This window comes from Amblyomma americanum, chromosome 9 (assembly GCF_052857255.1).
Source record: "Amblyomma americanum isolate KBUSLIRL-KWMA chromosome 9, ASM5285725v1, whole genome shotgun sequence".
Taxonomy (NCBI): Eukaryota; Metazoa; Arthropoda; class Arachnida; order Ixodida; family Ixodidae; genus Amblyomma; species Amblyomma americanum.
In genome coordinates, this window is record NC_135505.1 from 135226309 (window position 1) to 135245519 (window position 19211).

The following is a 19211-nucleotide window of genomic DNA, read 5'->3' on the forward strand; positions in this document are numbered from 1 at the left end:
TTGTAGTTGTATTTAATAGCGGTAGTTAATATGGCTACAGTTTCTGATGTTGCATAGAAACCTTCTGCACAATAACAGTACAAGCTTAGTATATCTCGCATGAGAAGTTTCAGAAAGGACAGTGTGAGATAGCGTGGATGCAACTTTGTCTTCTGTCCTTTGATGAATATTTTTCTTTTAACCGAAGCCACAGAGATTCAGCCAAAAGTAAGTGGAAGATTCGAAATAGCTCACACTTTGTAGTTCTTTATTAAAAAACAATAAGACATTTAAACACGCATGGACATGAGTATTCTTGAAGAGAGCATTGGCCCCAAAAGTAAAAAGAAAAGAGATGTAACAAGTCGAAAAAGTTTTCAGACTATTCAGCAAGTTTAGTTTCTATGGCCTCGCGCCACAAATAATTGCTGTTTGGTTTACTAAACAGACTTCACATCGGAGGCACGTAGGATTATCTCTAAGGTGTAGCAATCAGTTTCTTTTGTCAAAAGTTTGCAACCACTGAGAGCAGTGCTCAAATAGGAAAAAAGCAGTGTGGAAAACTGGAAAACTAGTTGGCGCCTGTGAACCAGCGATTCCACAGCCTTTCTCTCATGTTACAGTATCATATCAGATTTGGTGTTGTGTCCGAAGCACTGCCGTCGAAGGTTCCGTTTCCAGAAGAGCCGAAGCTTTTCCATGTCTGAAGAAGGATGACTGCGTATGGTATTAGTATTGCAGCAACCTAGAAAGGAAAGCATTTGGAGCACATTTAGTTTCTTCCTTAGGCTCAAAGCGTTGTACGCTAAATATGAGTTAATTATCTGCAAAATATAGATGTTGTGCTTGGAACTGAAGTCTGCGAATTAATCCTGTTTATTTCCAAAGTTCGTTCACGACATCGCAGCAACAGACAGCAGTAGGGAAGCCATCTAACTATAGGGTGTATTGAAAAAAGAAAAAAAATCAAGATTTGTTGGCTTTGTGTGTGTGTGTGTGTGTGTGTGTGTGTGTGTGTGTGTGTGTGTGTGTGTGTGTGTGTGTGTGTGTGTGTGTGTGTGTGTGTGCGTGTGCGTGTGCGTGTGCGTGTGTGTGTGTGTGTGTGTGTGTGTGTGTGTGTGTGTGTGTGTGTGTGTGTGTGTGTGTGTGTGTTCTTTTTTTGCCAATCGTTATCAGCCAGTTCAAATGTGCAGGTTCCGCCGGCGCACCAGACCAAAACTTACGACTACTAAAGGAGCTCGCACCAATTAACATTTGGCAGCTCTATAGCTACCCTCCTCCTGACTTCACTATTGGCGAGAGCCTAGTGTGCGGTAGGCAAGATTGATGACGATAACACTCCGTTTTCGCATTCGAAATGTCCTAAATGTTCCACGCCTTGTGTCCTGGCGCCGGCTGTAACTCCGGTTTCGCCGCTAAGAAACTGTGGTAGAAACGACAGATGGCGCTGTCTGTTAATGCCCTGGTGAATGCGACAAACCTCTGACTATATATTTCTATAAAAGTCCTGTGGATATACCAACCACAGTTGTTGCCATTCTTTCTAGCATGCTTTTATCTTCCGTGGCAAATTTCTAGTGTGGAGCAGCAATCTACTTCAGCGGCGTGTCCAAAAGAAGTGCATAGTCACTGGCCGTTCACAACATTTGAAATCCGTACCGAAAAAAGGAAGGTGAGTTTGGTCTTCCAGGAGTCGACTCCTTCCAGGATGTCATCTTTAGGCTTGGTGAAAGAGTGACGGTATTCTCTCTGTAAACAGTAAAATGGCAAGGGAGGGCGTCATCGTCGACATAATCATCATCAGCCTGACTACACCCACTGCAGGGCAAAGGCCTCTCTCATGTCTCTCCAAATAACAATGTCAGCTGCGTCCACCCTATGCCTGCTTCAGTGTTTGAATTTACACACGGATGTTACGTTAGTACGAACTGTGTGCTTCTTCACAGACACGCTTTATTCGAGCTAAATTTTTAGCCTACTCCCAAAGCAATTGCTCGCCGAAGACAGCGCTCTGGTGTCGTCCTAGATTGCACTGTGCTCGGCGCAGGACTGGGTGTAGGGGTATTGTAGTGGTAGCATAGTAGCATGGTAATGTGTTCTCCTTTTCGCTGTCTTTCGAAATGTACTTTAAAATTCGACAAGCTTATATCAAGTTTTTGCTACATTTAGCAATTCTCGTACACCTTTTTCTACCTATGTATTACTTGTATGCATATATATTATAAACACACCTAATAATAGGAGGTCTCCCTGGTAGTTTCTGCTCTGGGACCATCTTCTGTAGTATCTAATTTATGTAGACGATACCTGTGCAGTTTTTTTTTTTCAACCAGTAAACCTCTTCAATAACTACACCAAGCACCCCTCTCCCTTTGTCAAGGGAGCGCTTAACAAAAGAGCCGCCTAGCGAACATTTTCGGCGAGTATGAAGTGAACGGCAGTTTTCGCTCCCATCACATCACACCATTGTCGATGACGATGGTCGCGACAATCTCGCTTGTTCTATTTGTTACACAACTTGGGCCATGTATTGCTTTCCCCTAAGATTTCTTGCGCTAACCCACGTGTACAAAATCGGCAATAAACAATGTGTTCTATGGTCTTCTTTCTTGTTTTTCGTTTCTTAACCCTGCCCCCAACCGTCACCGTTTCTAGACATGTAGTTCATATGTCAGCAGTCTCTGCGCGAAACCAGTGCGGAAGACGGGGTTGTATTTTCTCGCTCGTGTGCAAAGATGTAGTAGAAAAAAATGGCACTGGCTTAACTTGGCTAACCCTGGAATTTTGCGAAAAGCAAGGACGCTTGCTAAGCGTCTGAGGCTCGTCCATGGCAGCTCCGCTACACGCTCGCGACAGCCGTTCTATATATATATATATATATATATATATATATATATATATATATATATATATATATATATATATATATATATATATATATATATATATATATAAGACAAGGCAAATGAAGTGAGGGGCTCGTTTGACAAACATATTAAGGAAGCCAACAGTCACCGGAACCAAGGTGCATAGGGGAATATTTCTATTTTTTAATATCTAGTGCCAATCAGTTTTTAGAGTTTTTTTAAATAAAATTACTTATAAAGCAGCAGAAAAAACAAACCATGCCGCCGATGGGATCCGAACCCACGACCTCCGAATATCGCGTCCGGCGCTCTTACCAATTGGGCTACGGCGACGGCTGTCCAATCTGCTGCTCTCGTGGGTATTTATGTTTTGCGTGTAAGCGAACCTTGAGAGTGTTCACCAGCGCCACCCTCGTCCACCCTGCTGCTTTATAAGTAATTTTCTTAAAAAACTAATTGATTGGCACTAGATATTAAAAAAAATTAGAAACATTCCCCTATGCACCTTGGTTTCGGTGACTGTTTGCTTCCTTAATATATATATATATATATATATGTTGTAAGCACTGTGAGTGACCTTCATCTTCATCTCAGCGTAATCATCATCGGTCATCGGGTGGTGCGAAGAAGACGAAGTGTTGCTAAGCTGTGACTAGTCGGTAGCTGCTGCTTCGGCCTACCTGAAGTAAAAAGGTGAATTTGCTGGTGCGTTCTTCTGCCTCACAAGTGGTGGAGGTGACTCCTGATCCCAGCGTCCTCAACGCGGCACCCCCTGGAGCTCCGTTCCGGTCGTGTTCTTGGCGGCACATCAACCGCCATGGCGCAGTCACATCCCCCTGCTCTCACCGTTCCGGCGCCTGTAGCTACCGATGGGCATCCCACGGCTGCCCATGCCACCTCTGCACCACTGACGTCCCAAGGTGCCCTTGCTCAGCACCATTTGACCCACCCAACTTGGTCAGTTACCTCACGTCAGCGCGAAGAAGACGAAGTGTTGCTAAGCTGTGACTAGTCGGTAGCTGCTGCTTCGGCCTACCTGAAGTAAAAAGGTGAATTTGCTGGTGCGTTCTTCTGCCTCACAATATATATATATATATATATATATATATATGTACACCCACACGACCACGTGGCTATGACGTGGTCTTACGCCCCTCCCTCCCCCCCCCCCCCTTGGATATCATTACCTGGCTTCACATCACCCCACCGGATGTCATCACGTGGCTTCACATAACCCTCACCGGATGTTATTAAGGTCAAAGGTCAACCCAAAGGCCACCCAGTGTCAAAAGTCAGAAATCAAAGGTCAACTAAAGACCATAAATGAAGGTCAGGGGTCAAGGGCTCGACACCATAACTGTAGCACATATGGTCATAAACAGGTATCCTTGGTTGGACTGAAGGTCGTTCAAGGTCATTGTCCGACCTACGCGACGACTGGTTTACCTTGCGTAGTGAAGCTTTTCGCTTCGAAATAGTGACGTATGCTATGAGAGAGGCCCATTCTCCTTCGGCCGATCATCAGTTCCCTGAAACTACAGCCGGGTACATAGTTCTCCAACCCGCATTAATGAATCGTGCAAAATAAAATGTATACATTCAGGCGCAATCTAAGAGAACAATTGTAGCCCTGAATATCTGCATTTTGAAATAAGAAATCTTCTTGCCGTAAATGGTTCAAAAATATATACTGCCACGTCCATGGTGTGCGTGTACTCACTTTAGGAAGCGCCGTCGATGAACTATCATAGGTGCCTTGAACTATGAAGAACTTGTCGTTAACTCCTTTGCCTGAAATTATTTAGCGACCATTAGCAGCAAGCAGCAATCTGCAGAAAGCGCCACGCATGCACTGGGCATTGAGGTCGCAGCAGGAACCATGCAAATGTATCTGAAGGCAATGGTCCATTCTTCCGATGTGCAGCAGTCTGTCTTTTATAGTGTTTCAATCACTCGCATCCAGCCGTTAAGATTGTACTTCAATAAAACATTAAGCTGTGCTAGTTTGTGACTCACACTTCGAACGAAGACAGCGCAAAAAAGGCAACCACAGAAGAGAAGACAAGACAGCGTTCTTTGTGTCGTGTTGTTTTCTCTTCTGTGGTTGCCTTTTTCGCGCTGTCTTCGTTCCATGTTAAAAGTGCCATAGAAAACGAATGAGGAACGGTTTTGACATCAGCAAAACATAAATAGCAAAAAAATTCAAGCCTTCCGACGGGAGACCTACGGATATGTTGATCTTTATAGTGAAATCTTACGATATATGAAAAAAGCTGCGCTTATAAACACTTTCCGTTCAAAAATGTTTTTGACCAGAATTGTTCGGCATGGGAAAAAATCCCTTATGTATATGTGAAAAAAATTACTTATGTATGTAAAAAAAAACTCAGTGAGGCAGATATCGAAATCGCCAGCTGCGTCACAACGAACTGAATGAATTAGTGCGCAGAAGAAAGTCTCAGCAGACACACCCGGAGATGAAATTAGTTCCGCAACAATCGAGAAGAAACACGTGCAGAGAGCTGAGGTCTATTTCTTATCTACACAGATTTAATCGGAGCAGGAAGAGTCAAACTAAGTATTTTCTTTGTGGTTAAGGTTGGAAACTTGTGTTGATCAACGACTTACTCGAGGAGGTGATCCACCGCATAGAAGTATACTTCAGATGGCTCTCCATTCTGGTGCGGCGATGAAGGCTTTCAAAACCCTGGAAGGATTCAAGAGCATAATGATGGTAGGTATGTCCAAGTACCATCCTCACATATTATTGATGACATATTCATATACCAAACAATTCTAGACAAAAATTTTTTCAACGGCAAAGAGCTTATGAACGAAATTTTCCGTATATTGTAAGAGCTCACTATAACAGTTAATATTTCTGTCGTCAGGCTTGCATTTTTTTGCTGTTAACATTTTCGTTATCATCAGGAACGTTCCCCATTGGTTTTCTGCGGCAGTCTTTACTACTCGATGCGAGATTTGAAAAATTTTGAAAGATCTTACTACAATTTAGAAGAACGGAACATTACCTTCAATATTTTCATAACAGTACCTTAAAATATCCCTATATTCAAAATTTGTGTCAAAGAATGTTGGACATGTTTCCAGGCGAAAGCAAGCTTCGTAGTTGCCCGACAAGGATAGAAGGGGGATCCGTGTAGTCGTACAGGGCTTCTCTCACAAGCAAGGCGTCGCTGTATACAAGCACTGAGCTTTTTAGGGTATATTGGGGTATTAGGGCTTTAGCGCTTAGGGTATATTACGGAATTGGGGTTTGGCTTTTTAAGGGCTAAGGGTAATCAGCGCCGTCAGCATTAGAAGCGCAGGCGAGTAGACGACGCGTGTTTAAGGTTGGCTTGTGCTCAGGTCCTGCAACGCAATTCCTTTCCCGCACATCTGGCGATGGGTTTAATGTGAGGCCACCGTTCCAGCCATGAGAGTGCGGTTTGAAAATCGGCCCTATAGTTGGAAACGGACGGTTGCACTCTGGTCATTTGTGGGACCAGCATTTGCCAATGCATTTCCAATAATCGGCCGATTACCTGTGCTGCTATGGTGCGGTTTGCAGAGCGACTTCCGAGTAGCCAGCTGACTGCTCTGATGCCATCCACGCACGGTAGTTCTAGGCATCTAATGACTCAAACCGACCGTGGAAGATCGGCGTAGACTCGGAAGGCCAAGGATGGCTAATCAGCGACTCGTGGTTTTGATACGAAGATAAAGAAAAAAAGAATTAGACGGTTAACAAGCGTGGTTGGTTATTATCAAGTGGACATACTAACAAGATCAGAGGAATGGACGGACGTGAATAAATGCCGTGAGGGTAGCACGAAGTTTTACCATGGCAGCCAACGATTCCGCCTTTTTTCATTTTCATGTGCTGCCACCTCGCGTACAACGCTGGAAGCTCACTGGTAGGGTACTGTGCGCCCAACTCGGACTTAGCGCCGCTGCGGAGCACGTTTTTTGGAATCTGTCAACGATGGCGTGTCCTGGGCAGCACCTGGTGCCTGGAGGATTTCTAGGATTTACTGATGGCTGGGTGCGAAGTCCGAGGCAGGCTGCTGTGCCCACCGAAGAGCAAATTCTTCAGTATATCCGATCATCCGGCATGCAATGCGATCGCCAGCTGAGCAAGAGCCGCCGCTTCAGAGATGAAGGCTACATTCGGAACATAATGTTTAATGAAATATCCCCGACAGTCAGGTTGCCTTTTTCCGCTGTATATGCCTGCCATCCTCGAAAGGTGGATACTACATCGTGCACACCGTAGCACAGAAAACAACTGGGGACAACAGTTTTTACAAGCAATCATTGTGCTCAAGCGCTGCCGAATAGCTACACGAACTACAAAAGCACAAGCGTACTCGCAACATGGCAGCTCTGCTAGCATTTCACTTTATTTTCCCACAACACACCGCTGCATAGGTTAAACAAGCATGCGCGTCCATAAAGGCGAGCGCGAGAGGCGCACATTGAGCTATTCCGGCGATACCACGCAGAGCTCTTCATCATGGATATGATTCGAACACACGCATAACGCACCTTCTTCTTCTTCTGCCTCTTAATACGTGGCGCATACCCACACGGGGGAATTGGCCAGGGTGTAGTGGCATAAACAAGGAAATTTCCATAGGAGATTACAACAAAATTTTAGCACCATGCGTGAATGCTCTCGTAGCTTCTTTTTCGTTGTCCGCTCCATCGCGCGTTGAAAGCGGCTCACAGCACTTGCCCATTTGGTCTTCTTGCTTAAGAAAGCAAAAAGCGTCGGAACGAAGTCTGGGTACCGCGGTGATATTCGAGACCTTCCTTCCCATAAATAAAACACTTCGTGATAGACTGCACACGCATTTAACCACAGTACCTCGTCCGTACCTGTCACAAAGTGATTCCCGCACAGTCTAATTGACGTGCTTGGCGGTGCCCAAGGGCGGCCACGATCGTCGAGCCGGCGAACTGCTTTTATCCACACTTCGCGTCGAAGGCGGTCCCGGGAAGCGTTCAGAAAGCGAAAAAATCCGAGTTTGCTTCCCTTTACATATTGGGCACTGCAGCCGTATGCAACACATGTCGTAGGCATCGCCAAATGCGTCGCGCTGAACGCCTGACGGCTGCAGCAACGCACCCCGCGTAGGAAGCCGGTTTGTTTACACTTCCACGGCCGGTCTCGAATGGAGCGCGCGACACTTCAATTATGTTGCGCGACACCGCCGCCAGGGGATGGGCGCATGCGCAATCGCGTCGTAAAAAAAAAAAAAAGGGCGGTTTTGAATTGCGGTACAAACAGCCGTCTGGATGGGCACGAACATGGGGTGATGCCAAATTGATAACAGGACAGGACTACTCAAACTGAGTTTAGGATGGTGCAAAGACCTTTCTAATGTGTTTATCTTTAAAAAAAATTGGAGCGGTGGCTAAACTAACAGAAATGGTATATTGAGTTTCGTTCACTGAAAAATGAAGATAAAGGAGAGCGCTCCAATCCACATCTGTGAGGCTAAAAACTTCGACGCTGAACACGTCAGCGCAGCCTCGTAGGCGAGACTTCAACCTCTCCTGTTCCACGAAATTTCCTGCTCCAGGAATGCAGGAGGTGTTGATAATCTGACGGAGATGTTCAAACATCAGGGTTTGGCTGTTCGGCTGAGTTAGTTCATCAGGAAGAAACTTCAGGCGCTAGAAGTAAACAACACGGGCACTGCTCTTCTCTGGGTAATGTAATACCTGTGCTACACGGGTAAGTTCGAATGACATCCGAGTGGAATGGCATTCGAGGCTTGGAATGAGATTCGGACTCCTCGGACTCCCGCGGTGCTACACGACACTTTCCAAACGCATTTGAAATTTCCTCAGCTCGTTTTCAGTGTACGATGACGATGGCGGCGGTGGTCACACTAGTGCGACAAAGACACTGTCACGGTCAACAGCAGCGTATGTGATTGTAGTGGGACAAGTTTTTGAGGCCAACGACACCTACGAATCCGAACGGTGGACTGTCAGCCTTCATGTCCTCGGCAGGCCGGCCGCTGAGCGAAAACACGCTGATGAGCAGACGGTGTGAATATATTCGCCCTTCTGCCTTATACATATTGTTAACAAGTGAAACTAACGGGTATATTTCACATGTGCACACTCGAACACTCACCAGCTATAGGCGCTTGCCAAATTAATTTTAATCGATGGCGACTCCCTTCCCTTCCGCGGCGACTAGTCCTAGTGAGTCCGCACGGTTACGTCTGTGAATTCGGCGGTTGTGAAGAGCGAATTAACAAGTTTTAGCGAATGCAAATGATAAACGAGTGTATTTTTGACAACAGCGACCAGAAATCAACTATTGCTCACATCGCAGGGCGCGCATACGATGAACGGGAAGCGCCGGTGTGACCGAGACCGCCGAGCACTACGGTCAGCGGCAGTCGTCGCCTTTGCTAGTTTGTGGATAACAAGTTATGCCGTTTCAATTACCGCGAATGGTCACCAATCATACTTCTGAATAAAGCAGTTTAAAATAAACTACTGATCGTGTCGGAGGAAGTCGGGACAATTAGCGACAAGCGCCGGTCGTAGGCGATGTCAGCAGCCCGGCTGTCAAGTGTTTCTCAGGCGAGCGATCGTATCGGCGCTTCCTCCCACAGATTGTCGCACTGCGTTAACAATCACGGGTGAAACCGGTACCAATGCGATGAGCTTATTTGATAGAACTAAAGCGCGGAATGCGTTTTATGTCATGAAAACGAGCGCTAGCTGTTCGTAGGCAGCGATGTAAACAACAGTATGAGTGCGGCCGTCCTCACCGGCGCACTGCTGGAGAAATTTCATGCTCATGTGGTAAATGTTGATTGGTGCACTGTTATCTTCAGGCACTTACGTAGACAGAACACGAGCTAGTTGCTAAGCAAAGAGCAGGAAAAAGCAATCAGCGGGTATCAAAATGAGCAGCCACAGAGCCGAAAGCACTCGCGCGGCTGTGGGCGGGGCGAAGCGATGGCGGCGGCAACGCCTATTGGCCGGTTCGGGCTGTGTTCGCGTTTCGAAGGCATTCCAAAATCTGGAATGCCTCCGCGGAGCTCCGTCGACTCAAATGGCATCTGAACCGAATGCCGTCGAAAAAATTCGTGTAGCAGCCGGCAGTCGAGCCGAATGACACTCGGTTGGAAGGCATTCGAAGCGCCCGTTATAAGAGAGCATAGACGTCGTGAATGGCGCAATACAAGCTGGCATAACATGTCAGAGCTGTGTTGCAGGTACAGCAGAAGGACTCTGCGAAGTGATCGCCACTAACCACTGGACAGCATTTGCCCTGGGTGCTACAAAAGCGTCCGCAATCGCCTGTGTAAAAGGAAAATCTAATGTAACAACATGACGAGTTGCTTGCCTGCTCTCATACTCGTACACTTTAAGAACCGGCTCTCGAAGCAGATGTCGCTGCCCATCGATAATCTCAAGTATTGTTGATTATTGACATCGTGTGGCGAAATTTGAGGCATTTTACGCATGAGCTCCTTCACAAAGACAGCCCCTATGGTTATGATCTCTGCCGCCTTACGAGGTATGACCATCCGCGAAGCTGCAGCAAAGCTAGTTTGATTTTCAGCCCCCCGAACTAAGTTCACAACGCGAACAGTCATTGCATTGAAGTCGTCGGCAAGTCTGTGGATCATAGAGTTACTTACTATTAACTAGAGGGAAAGCTGGCACCGGCCTACGGGAGCTTGCATGGAGCTTCCTCAAGTCCACTGAGCCACCATGGGCGCTCTAAGGATCATGGGGCGGAGAGCTACCGACGGCAGAACCACAAATTTTGGCCAAAAAATTATGAAAAGCAAACGTTGTTCGCTAATCAAGAATGCACTAACACGCAATATTCTGTCTATAAATTGCAACAAACAAGCAGAAAAGCAGGTAAATGTAAAGTTTTCCCAAAATAAGCGATCGCTTGCTCTTCTACTGGCCAAATATTGCAGACGATAGCCAATAATTCGTGCTTTAACAGGCGCATTTTTAAAAAGAAATATGTTTTCAAAAAATTTGTCGCTTCAGCACTTGGAGCGGTTTTTTAATCGCACTTCGAAAACCAAAAACCTTTTATTGGCAGCGTGTGCTGTTGCGTTTTCGCTACTACGGCTTTTGCGCACTACGTTTGCGCCAAAGTCGTCTGCGCCGTGGATACGGAATGACACAAGGGCGCCTGGATACCCGCTCGCCTCCGCTTTCAAGGTGGGGACACCCTTTGTATAACCCCGCGCCGCCGTTTCCTCCTCGCAGCGGCATGTTCGGTCTCACGCGTCAGTTGTGTGCAGTGCGCTGTGTGTCTGGTATGGTTCCTCTGCAGTCGCATGGCGACTGTAATAAGGCTACTGATCTGGAAATAGACAGCAAATACTTGTTTCACTCGTGGATGTAGTGTTTTGGCAGTTTTGAGCGCATTTTATGCACGATGCACTCGGTCCGACTACACGGTAATCGAAAAGCTATCACGGGCTGCTGTGTTTTCCAGTCAACGGCTGCACTTTAAAAGGAAAGCAGTTATTTGTGTTCCTTATAATAATTGGGTTTTTTGGGGAAAGGAAATGGCGCAGTATCTGTCTAATATATCATTGGACACCTGAACCGCGCCATAAAGGAAGGGGAAAGGAGGGAGTGAAAGAAGAAAGGAAGAAAGAGGTGCCGTAGTGGAGGGCTCCGGGATAATTTCGACCACCTGGGGATCTTTAACGTGCACTGACATCGCACAGCACACGGGCGCCTTAGCGTTTTTCCTCCATAAAACGCGGTCGGGTTCGAACCCGGGAACTCCGGATCAGTAGTCGAGCGCCCTAACCACTGAGCCACCGCGGCGGGTTATTTGTTTTTTTTTTCTTTATTGCATGGAAGAACTTCTGTAGAAAGGAGGAAACTTCAATCAGACTAGTTCGCGTCTCAAGTTACCGGGCTGCTTAATATGAGCCCCCCATAGCCCTAACTCACCACTGCATCCCCATCAAAACATCAAAATTCAGGGAGGCACACACAAGCATCTAGGCACGGCAGCCAGCTTGGAGGTTCGTCGCGAGCAGCATATACACTCCTCACCAACGCACACTGTTCCCGAAACACAGATTTGGACGATCTCGGTGGCTCGGCATGTCTGTCCATCATACGGCTTTTGTGTTCCTTGATAGTAATAATGTGGACTCTATTAGGGTCACCGAATTCCCTAGAACTATGCTATTTTTGTAGTTTTGAACGTAAAGACTGTTAACAAGGCCCCAATTTCTCTTCTATAGAAGCAGCGCGGAGCATGTGTGACCTGCCAAATATAATAATTTTGCGTAGTCACCATACATTTTTCCAACATTCTCTGAAGTGGCTTTGTCTTGTTGCTGCACCGTATGTGAAAAATTCCGCGTAATAATGTCAGATTTCTCTTCCAACTAATCAGTCGCCTCACTGCTCTGGAGTGGAAAGCTGAGGACACATCGGAAACCATATGGTCATATTTTCTGAACTGCTTCCCTTAGTAGATTGTGCCACAATAAATTAATTCAGCTGTTTGCAGCTTGCTTTTGAATGATGTTGACTACACGTAGACTGATGATGAGATGCGACGACGTCTTCCTAATTCGTAGTGACTAAGTCGCTTTATTCGAGGATAAATTTAACTTATTTTGCCTTTCAAAACATGAAGAAAATCAAAAGCGACTGATCCACAAAGACACCTCACAAAATCAGCCCCTGACAACTACTTATTTTTATGGAGGAAAAACGCTAAGGCGCCCGTGTGCTGTGCGATGTCAGTGCACGTTAAAGATCCCCAGGTGGTTGAAATTATTCCGGAGCCCTCCACTATGGCACTCCTTTCTTCCTTTCTTATTTCACTCCCTCCTTTATCCCTTCCCTTACGGCGCGGTTCAGGTGTCCAACGATATATGAGACAGATACGGCGCCATTTCCTCCCCCCCCCAAAAAAAAAACAATTAAAACAACAACTACTTATTTTCAATCCTATTGTCTCCGCCAGGGTAAACTAAGAGGAGCCGGAGCAACACAGGGAAAAAATTGAGAATTGGTTTTTGAGGAAAGTAAATGGCGCAGTAATTGGCTCGCATGTTTCGATGGACACCTCAACCACGCAGTAAGTGAAGCAAGGGAGGAAGGTGGGAGTAAAAGAGGAAAGATAGAAAGAGGTGTCGTGGTGGAGGGCTCCGGAATAATTTCGACCACCTGGGGATCTTTAACGTGAACTGACAACGCACAGCGCACGGGCGCCTTTGCGTTTCGCCTCCATCAAAACTTGGCCACCACGGTCGGGATCGAACCCCTTACTCGCTTCTGCGGAACCGTCTGCTCCAGTTGCTAAGAGACGCTTTCTTGCTGTCTCACTCGATAGTCGTCGGGCAAGGCAATAGATCACTCATTAAGGAATGAGTCTGGGCTAGTTGTGAAACCACGTTTGAGGTAAAGCACGCAGGAAGACGTGGGATAGTGAACACAGCCGAAAAGCTTTTATGTCAGTGCACATTAAAGGTCCCCAGGTGGTCGAAATTATTCCGGAGCCCTCCACTACGGCACCTCTTCTTCCTTTCTTTCACTCCCTCCTTTATCCCTTCCCTTGCGGCGCGGTTCAGGTGTCCAACGATATATGGGACAGATACTGCGCCATTTCCTTTCCCCCAAAACCAATTATTATTATTATTATTATTAAAAGCTTTCATTCCTGCTGCTGCTGTCATCGAAAGAGGAAAAAAAAGTAATCTATATGAAATGGTTGCCCAGAAACACGCGTGACGAAGTTTACAGACGTGGCTGCGTGACGGCAATGAAAATAGCCTTTTTTTTCCCCAGTTGTGATTTCTTTAAAACCAATACGAATAGTGAATAAATAATCCATTACTGCGGAAAAAAAAGCAGCCTTTCGTTCCCGTCACTCCACTACAGCACCTCTCTCTTCCTTTCTTCTTTCACTCCCTCCTTTACCTTTCCCTTACGGCGCGGTTCAGGTGTCCAACGATATATGAGACAGATACTGCGCCATTTCCTTTCCCCCAAAAAAACCAATTATTATTATTATTATTATTATTATTATTATTATTATTATTATTATTATTATTCCCGTCACGCAGCCGCGGCTTCTTTGCTTACTGACGCACAGAAGAGAGGTTTGGCGCCAGGATATTCGTAGTGAGCTGGTGCAAATAAGTAGAGAGAGGAGAGGGGTAATAATGCCTTCGTGGCAAGATAAAACAAATAATAAACTGAACAATATGCTGCGACGAGAGCTTCACATACTCGCTTACCCGCAAGAGCGCCTAGACAATACGGCTGCCTTGTGGTAAACGCCTTTGTGATCGGGTTGTGAAGAAGCCGCTCGGCATATTTTGATGTAGCCTGACAAGCTTTAACACTCGCCTTTCAGCTTTCTTGGCTTTGGCCTAGTGCAAGCGCTTGTGGTCTGGTGGACAAAACATGCGACTTCTGACAGCGTGGTGCAGAACGTGCGATGGTAACCGAGGCGGCTGTAATTTTGAGAAGGCCGCGACGCGTAACGATAACGAGGCGCCTCTAATCGGAAGAATAAAGGCGGCGGAGAACACACAAAACTTGCAAAACCGAGGCGAAAACGGGCCACACCCCTTTGCTTGAAGTGAGCTCGTAGTGGTCGTGATGCAGCAGTCAGAGACGAAGTTATGAGCGACAGTTGTGTTCCCGGGTGTTCTGCCAACACTATTAAAGTGCACCGACTATTTTGCTTTGCTCGTGACAGCGCGCGCCGAAGAAATTGCCTATTGTAGGTCAAAGCAGACTGCTTGACCAACAGTTAACCCCAAATTATGAGAGTTAAGGCATGCGAAACGCTTGTTTTCCCAGAACAATTTCGGCTGGGGACGGAGGTATAATGCACAACTTCACTTTGCATCCTCATAATTATTTAAATTAGCAGCCATAAAACGCACGTTTTCGCATTGATTTCATATGAGGCTCGAAATAAGTCATCCTGATTGTTGGAAAAGTAATTGAAAGACAGAGTATACGGGTCAAGAGATTGCAGTGGAATATGCTACGCGAGTTGTAAGAATGCTATTATGAAGGAACATAGCGCAAAATGAACGCTACAGATGAGAACGATCACGCATGAGTACACCGACTATTCATTAAGCGCTGACTTTCTCGGCAGATTAGCTGCGATAGATAGTCTACTGAATCAGACAGTAACTACCTCTGATTCAGTGTTAAAACAATCTCTCGTACCACTCTGTTTCAGTAGAACAATACATTTCCTGAATTCCACGCGAATGCTGCAGTTTTCGCTTCGAGACGGCGAACCGCCACATTGCGCTCAATGCAGCTGAACGGGAGAGTGAGACCCAACATGCCCCCGCCGAGAGCGGTGTCTTCACCCTGAAAACAGCGCTGGTCCATCGAGGCACAATAGAATGGCACATCTCAGTGATGCCACTCTCTGTTCCTGAAAAAAAAAACCTACTGTCCCGCACAAAATAGCTCATCTCCCCATGATGCTTTGAGCGCCCATGATGCCTCAGGTGCAGCGCCGCAAGCTTTCCCTCTAGTTAATAGTAAGAAACTCTATGCAGTGGATCGACGCGAAAATTCAGAGACTATTTTCGATGTCCGAACGGGCAAGCCGTGCACGTAAATATGGCTGTCACAGAGCAGCTCGGAAGCGCGCATGTTGTCAGTCGCCTGGCTACAACGATGCATACTGCCACACCTGCTGCAAACGGCAGTGGTGGAGTTCAGAGAGAATCTACGCCTAGACCATGCAGGACCCTTCGCGCAAGCGAGATGGGATGGAACGAGTGAACTCACTGGAAGTGACGCAAGGAGGATGGCACTCGATCATCAGGCTTCTGGTGCAGCGTCTGTGACAAAACTGAGGCACCACAGTGGAGGCACCCAGCGGAAAGGCCGATCGGTCCAGTACCGAATTCTGCCGCCGGAAAAAAATCCGCCGAATCTAGTCAGCCAATAGGAAGGCGAGTACCCGCGGCGACAAACATGGCGTCGCCCTTCGATGCAGGACGCCTCGCTTCGGACTGGATTCGTCGCTGTTACTGCATTTTTCAGCACGTTCACAGGCCGTAAAAGAGCCAGCGGTCTTTCGCTTTGTCTTATCTCGCCCATAAGAAAACGTTTGAGCGATAAATTTGCTTTAATTTTTATTTCGGGTGACGATTCTTCCCCTTTTAGGCTTAAGAGGGGCGTCGAGTTGTTGACAACAATGGTTTCTGTCCTAACCACCAGATGGCACCACTGGGCGTTTAAAAAGTGAGAATGTTAGAAATGTCGTAACGTCCGACAAAATAGCTGCATTTAGCGTACGCAAGCGTGCATAAGGTTTTGGTATGTAGACAGCATCGATTAACCTCTTGCCACATCTGTGTACGCCGTGAGCAGACGACACACAGACGATGAGCGGCGATGCGGTGGCCGAGAAGTGTGAACGAGACAGCATTTCGGCGGCCGCGGATTCCGCTTCCTCTCGCCGCCGAATGTCCAAGTGTGAACGCGCGATAATGTGAAATGCGGCTAGTTAGAGCTCCCAGCCCGTACAGCCCCATAGCTATATATTTTGACGAGGCTACATTCTTGTTCATCAGCGACACTGCAATGCGACTGACGCTGGTGCGTAGAAAAGGCTATAAAGGCCGTTCGTCGGGCATTTCGTGTTTGAACCACACAAGACAAAGTGAAAGCAAGGGCAAGGAAAAGAACCAAAGCAACCGTATGCTTACCGAACCTGAAGATGCTTGCTTCTTTTTCTTCTTCTTCTCCTTCGTAAGCATGGCACATACCCACGCAGCACAGATGCTTGCTGGCTGTTGTTGTTGTTCCCCTCACAAAATGGCGTTCGTCTTCGACCGTATTCTTCATCGATCGCCAATCGTGGCCCGGTTAGGGTGGCCACCTTATAGCACGGTACAACGAAACCGTGAGGACAATGAATTAATTAACACTTACTGACAGAATTTGTGAGCTTTGTCCACTGATTTGTTACCTAAATATCTCTGCCCTTGACATCCATTGCCCTTAACTTAATTGTTATCTGTAAATATATATTTTTAATCATTCTTTCTAGTTTGGTTTCAGCTTCAGAATTTTAATCGCTCCACTTTGAACTGCAGTGTTGTTAAATTCCCTGCAGACTTTTCTTTAACAATTTTCTGATATTTCGTGGTAGAGTCTCACCTTGCTTCAGGATCGTTTTCTAGTAGAGTTTAGCGTGTGTTATTGCAATATTCAAATACGATAGAAATATTCCATTGTTCTTTGTTTTGTGTAAAAAAGCCGTCCATAACCTTGCTCTTTAATCTCCCATTCACCACGTGCATTATCTAACAGCTTTAGCTTCACGTTGGACCAGCGGCCAATGCTCCGTAGCCCTGTCGAAAGAGCGACTCACATAATTACAATTTTGGCTATAGAAACAGCGCGAATTGAGAGTAGGACGAAGGAAGACACACAAAGACGTGCGCTGACTTTCAAATAAAGTTTATTGCTTGCAAGGCCCACAGAAATATATTTACGACAGGCTCAACCAACGAAAGAAAACATTACATGACGATTACGCGAGAACGTATACGTACTAGCAACTGATGATTGCGACACCAGCGGCATCATGCATTTCCCCTGTGGCTAATACATTAGTTCCCTCGCCGTTAATTATTGCTACACAGAGGGACTGCTTACACATGCTTCCTTTACACTTGCGACTTCAAGAATTTCGCGAGTGAGCTTATTGTCCGTTTAATAATAATAATTGGTTTTTTGGGGAAAGGAAATGGCGCAGTATCTGTCTCATATATCGTTGGACACCTGAACCGCGCCGTATGGGAAGGGATAAAGGAGGGAGTGAAAGAAGAAAGAAAGAGGTGCCCGTAGTGGAGGGCTCCAGAATAATTTCTACCACCTGGGGATATTTAACGTGCACTGACATCGCACAGCACACGGGCGCCTTAGCGTTTTTCCTCCATAAAAACGCAGCCGCCGCGGTCGGGTTCGAACCCGGGAACTCCGGACCAGTAGTCGAGCGCCCTAACCACTGAGCCACCGCGGCGGGTCTATTGTCCGTTTACCGATTTCGTTTTCGTAAAGTATGGCTTGCACATTTTACTGTCACACGCCGTACAATGTATTCTAAGATGTCCTTTGAACGTTTCATGTAAACTGTTATGATGCTCGTTCAGGCGTTCATCGAGGCATATCTGTCTGACCTACATATTGTTTACCGCAAAATAGCGGGATGAAGTAAACGACTCCTTGACATCGCACGAATTGATACTTTATGGGACACTCTTGTCCAAGGACTTTAGCGCCGTTCCATTTTCTGGAAATCTTCTATAGGTTATCAAGGGCCGAGAAGACTAACGTCTACTCGGTTGCTTACCTTTTTCAATCAGAGACGGTGAATCAACTGTTTTTTTTTTCTTTTTCGTAAACGATTGCAGGCGATTGGTTTGTGTGGTTTAACGTTCCAAAGCAACTCAGGCTATAAGGGACGACACAGTGTAGGGTTCCGGCCAATTGCGACCACCTGGGTTTATTAGCGGACGCTGACATCGGGACTCTAGAATTTCGCCTCCATCAAAATACGACCATCGCGGCCGGGATCGAACACGCGTCTTTCGGGTCAGCAGCCGAGCACCATAACCGCAGAGCCGTTCATCGTTTCTGTTCGTTCTGGATTACTTTAAATGTAAAATCATTAATTCGGCTATTCTGACAAGCAGCATGCTTGCGGTAACCAGCATTCACAAGTCGCTGGGTACAAGCGATACTCTGGATGGCCAGCAGGACCTCAACAGGTTCGCCACACACACAAGGCGTGTGGAGTCCTGGAAATCCAACACCCACATAGCTCAAGATAGCCCAATCATATGGATGGATACACAATTTTCAAGTGCATTAATATAGCACAATTTAGCCGTGGCAGGCTTTATTAGCTTAGAATGAATAGAGTTTAGAATGGAAGCAATGGTTCACTGTAACGCAGTTCATAAGACCACCATGTATGATTAGGCATAATTCAGAGCTTGAGGTTCAAGAACCTGTGCCCGTTGTCCTGAGCACACTCAATGCTTAATTTGAGCTTACAAAGGCAATCTTCAAACATGGTTTGGATCTGTGGCATAACTGCTTCGAAGTTATTAACATTGGTGTCTATCAAGACAAGAGAATCATCTACGAAACAAAAGCACCGCACAATCTTTGATCCTTCTAAATGTATTTCTAGCTAGCTCTCCTTTTGTGCCAATATCAGATCACTTAGCATAGATGCATGATCTCTGCATGCCCCCAATTGTTTCCGCACGTAAATTTCATCTTTCTAGGTAGCAAAGACACACATTAAATACATTAGCA

The 19211-nt window shown here is 46.3% G+C and overlaps 1 protein-coding gene across 1 annotated transcript; it reads right to left on the reverse strand.

Annotated features, from left to right (window-relative positions):
- Positions 1-342: 342 nt before the first annotated feature.
- On the reverse strand, positions 343-16683 carry LOC144105567 (uncharacterized). The gene is made up of 5 exons (XM_077638689.1): positions 16586-16683; positions 5475-5553; positions 4567-4637; positions 1639-1728; positions 343-724 (listed from the first exon to the last, which is right to left on the reverse strand). Exons 1-5 carry the CDS (start codon positions 16634-16636, stop codon positions 605-607), a joined length of 411 nt encoding a protein of 136 aa, XP_077494815.1. The 5' UTR covers positions 16637-16683; the 3' UTR covers positions 343-604.
- Positions 16684-19211: the final 2528 nt, after the last annotated feature.

What these genes read in the sequence shown, in the direction of transcription:
- LOC144105567 (XM_077638689.1), bottom strand. Translation starts at nt 16,636, where the DNA reads ATGCTTACGAAGGAGAAGAAGAAGAAAAAGAAGCAAGCATCTTCAGGT. An exon ending in GCGGTGGATCACCTCCTCGA is followed by an intron (nt 4,638 to 5,474) that starts GTAAGTCGTTGA and finishes AAATAATTTCAG; the next exon opens with GCAAAGGAGTTAACGACAAG. An exon ending in AACTCACCTTCCTTTTTTCG is followed by an intron (nt 725 to 1,638) that starts GTACGGATTTCA and finishes TTTCCTTTCTAG; the next exon opens with GTTGCTGCAATACTAATACC.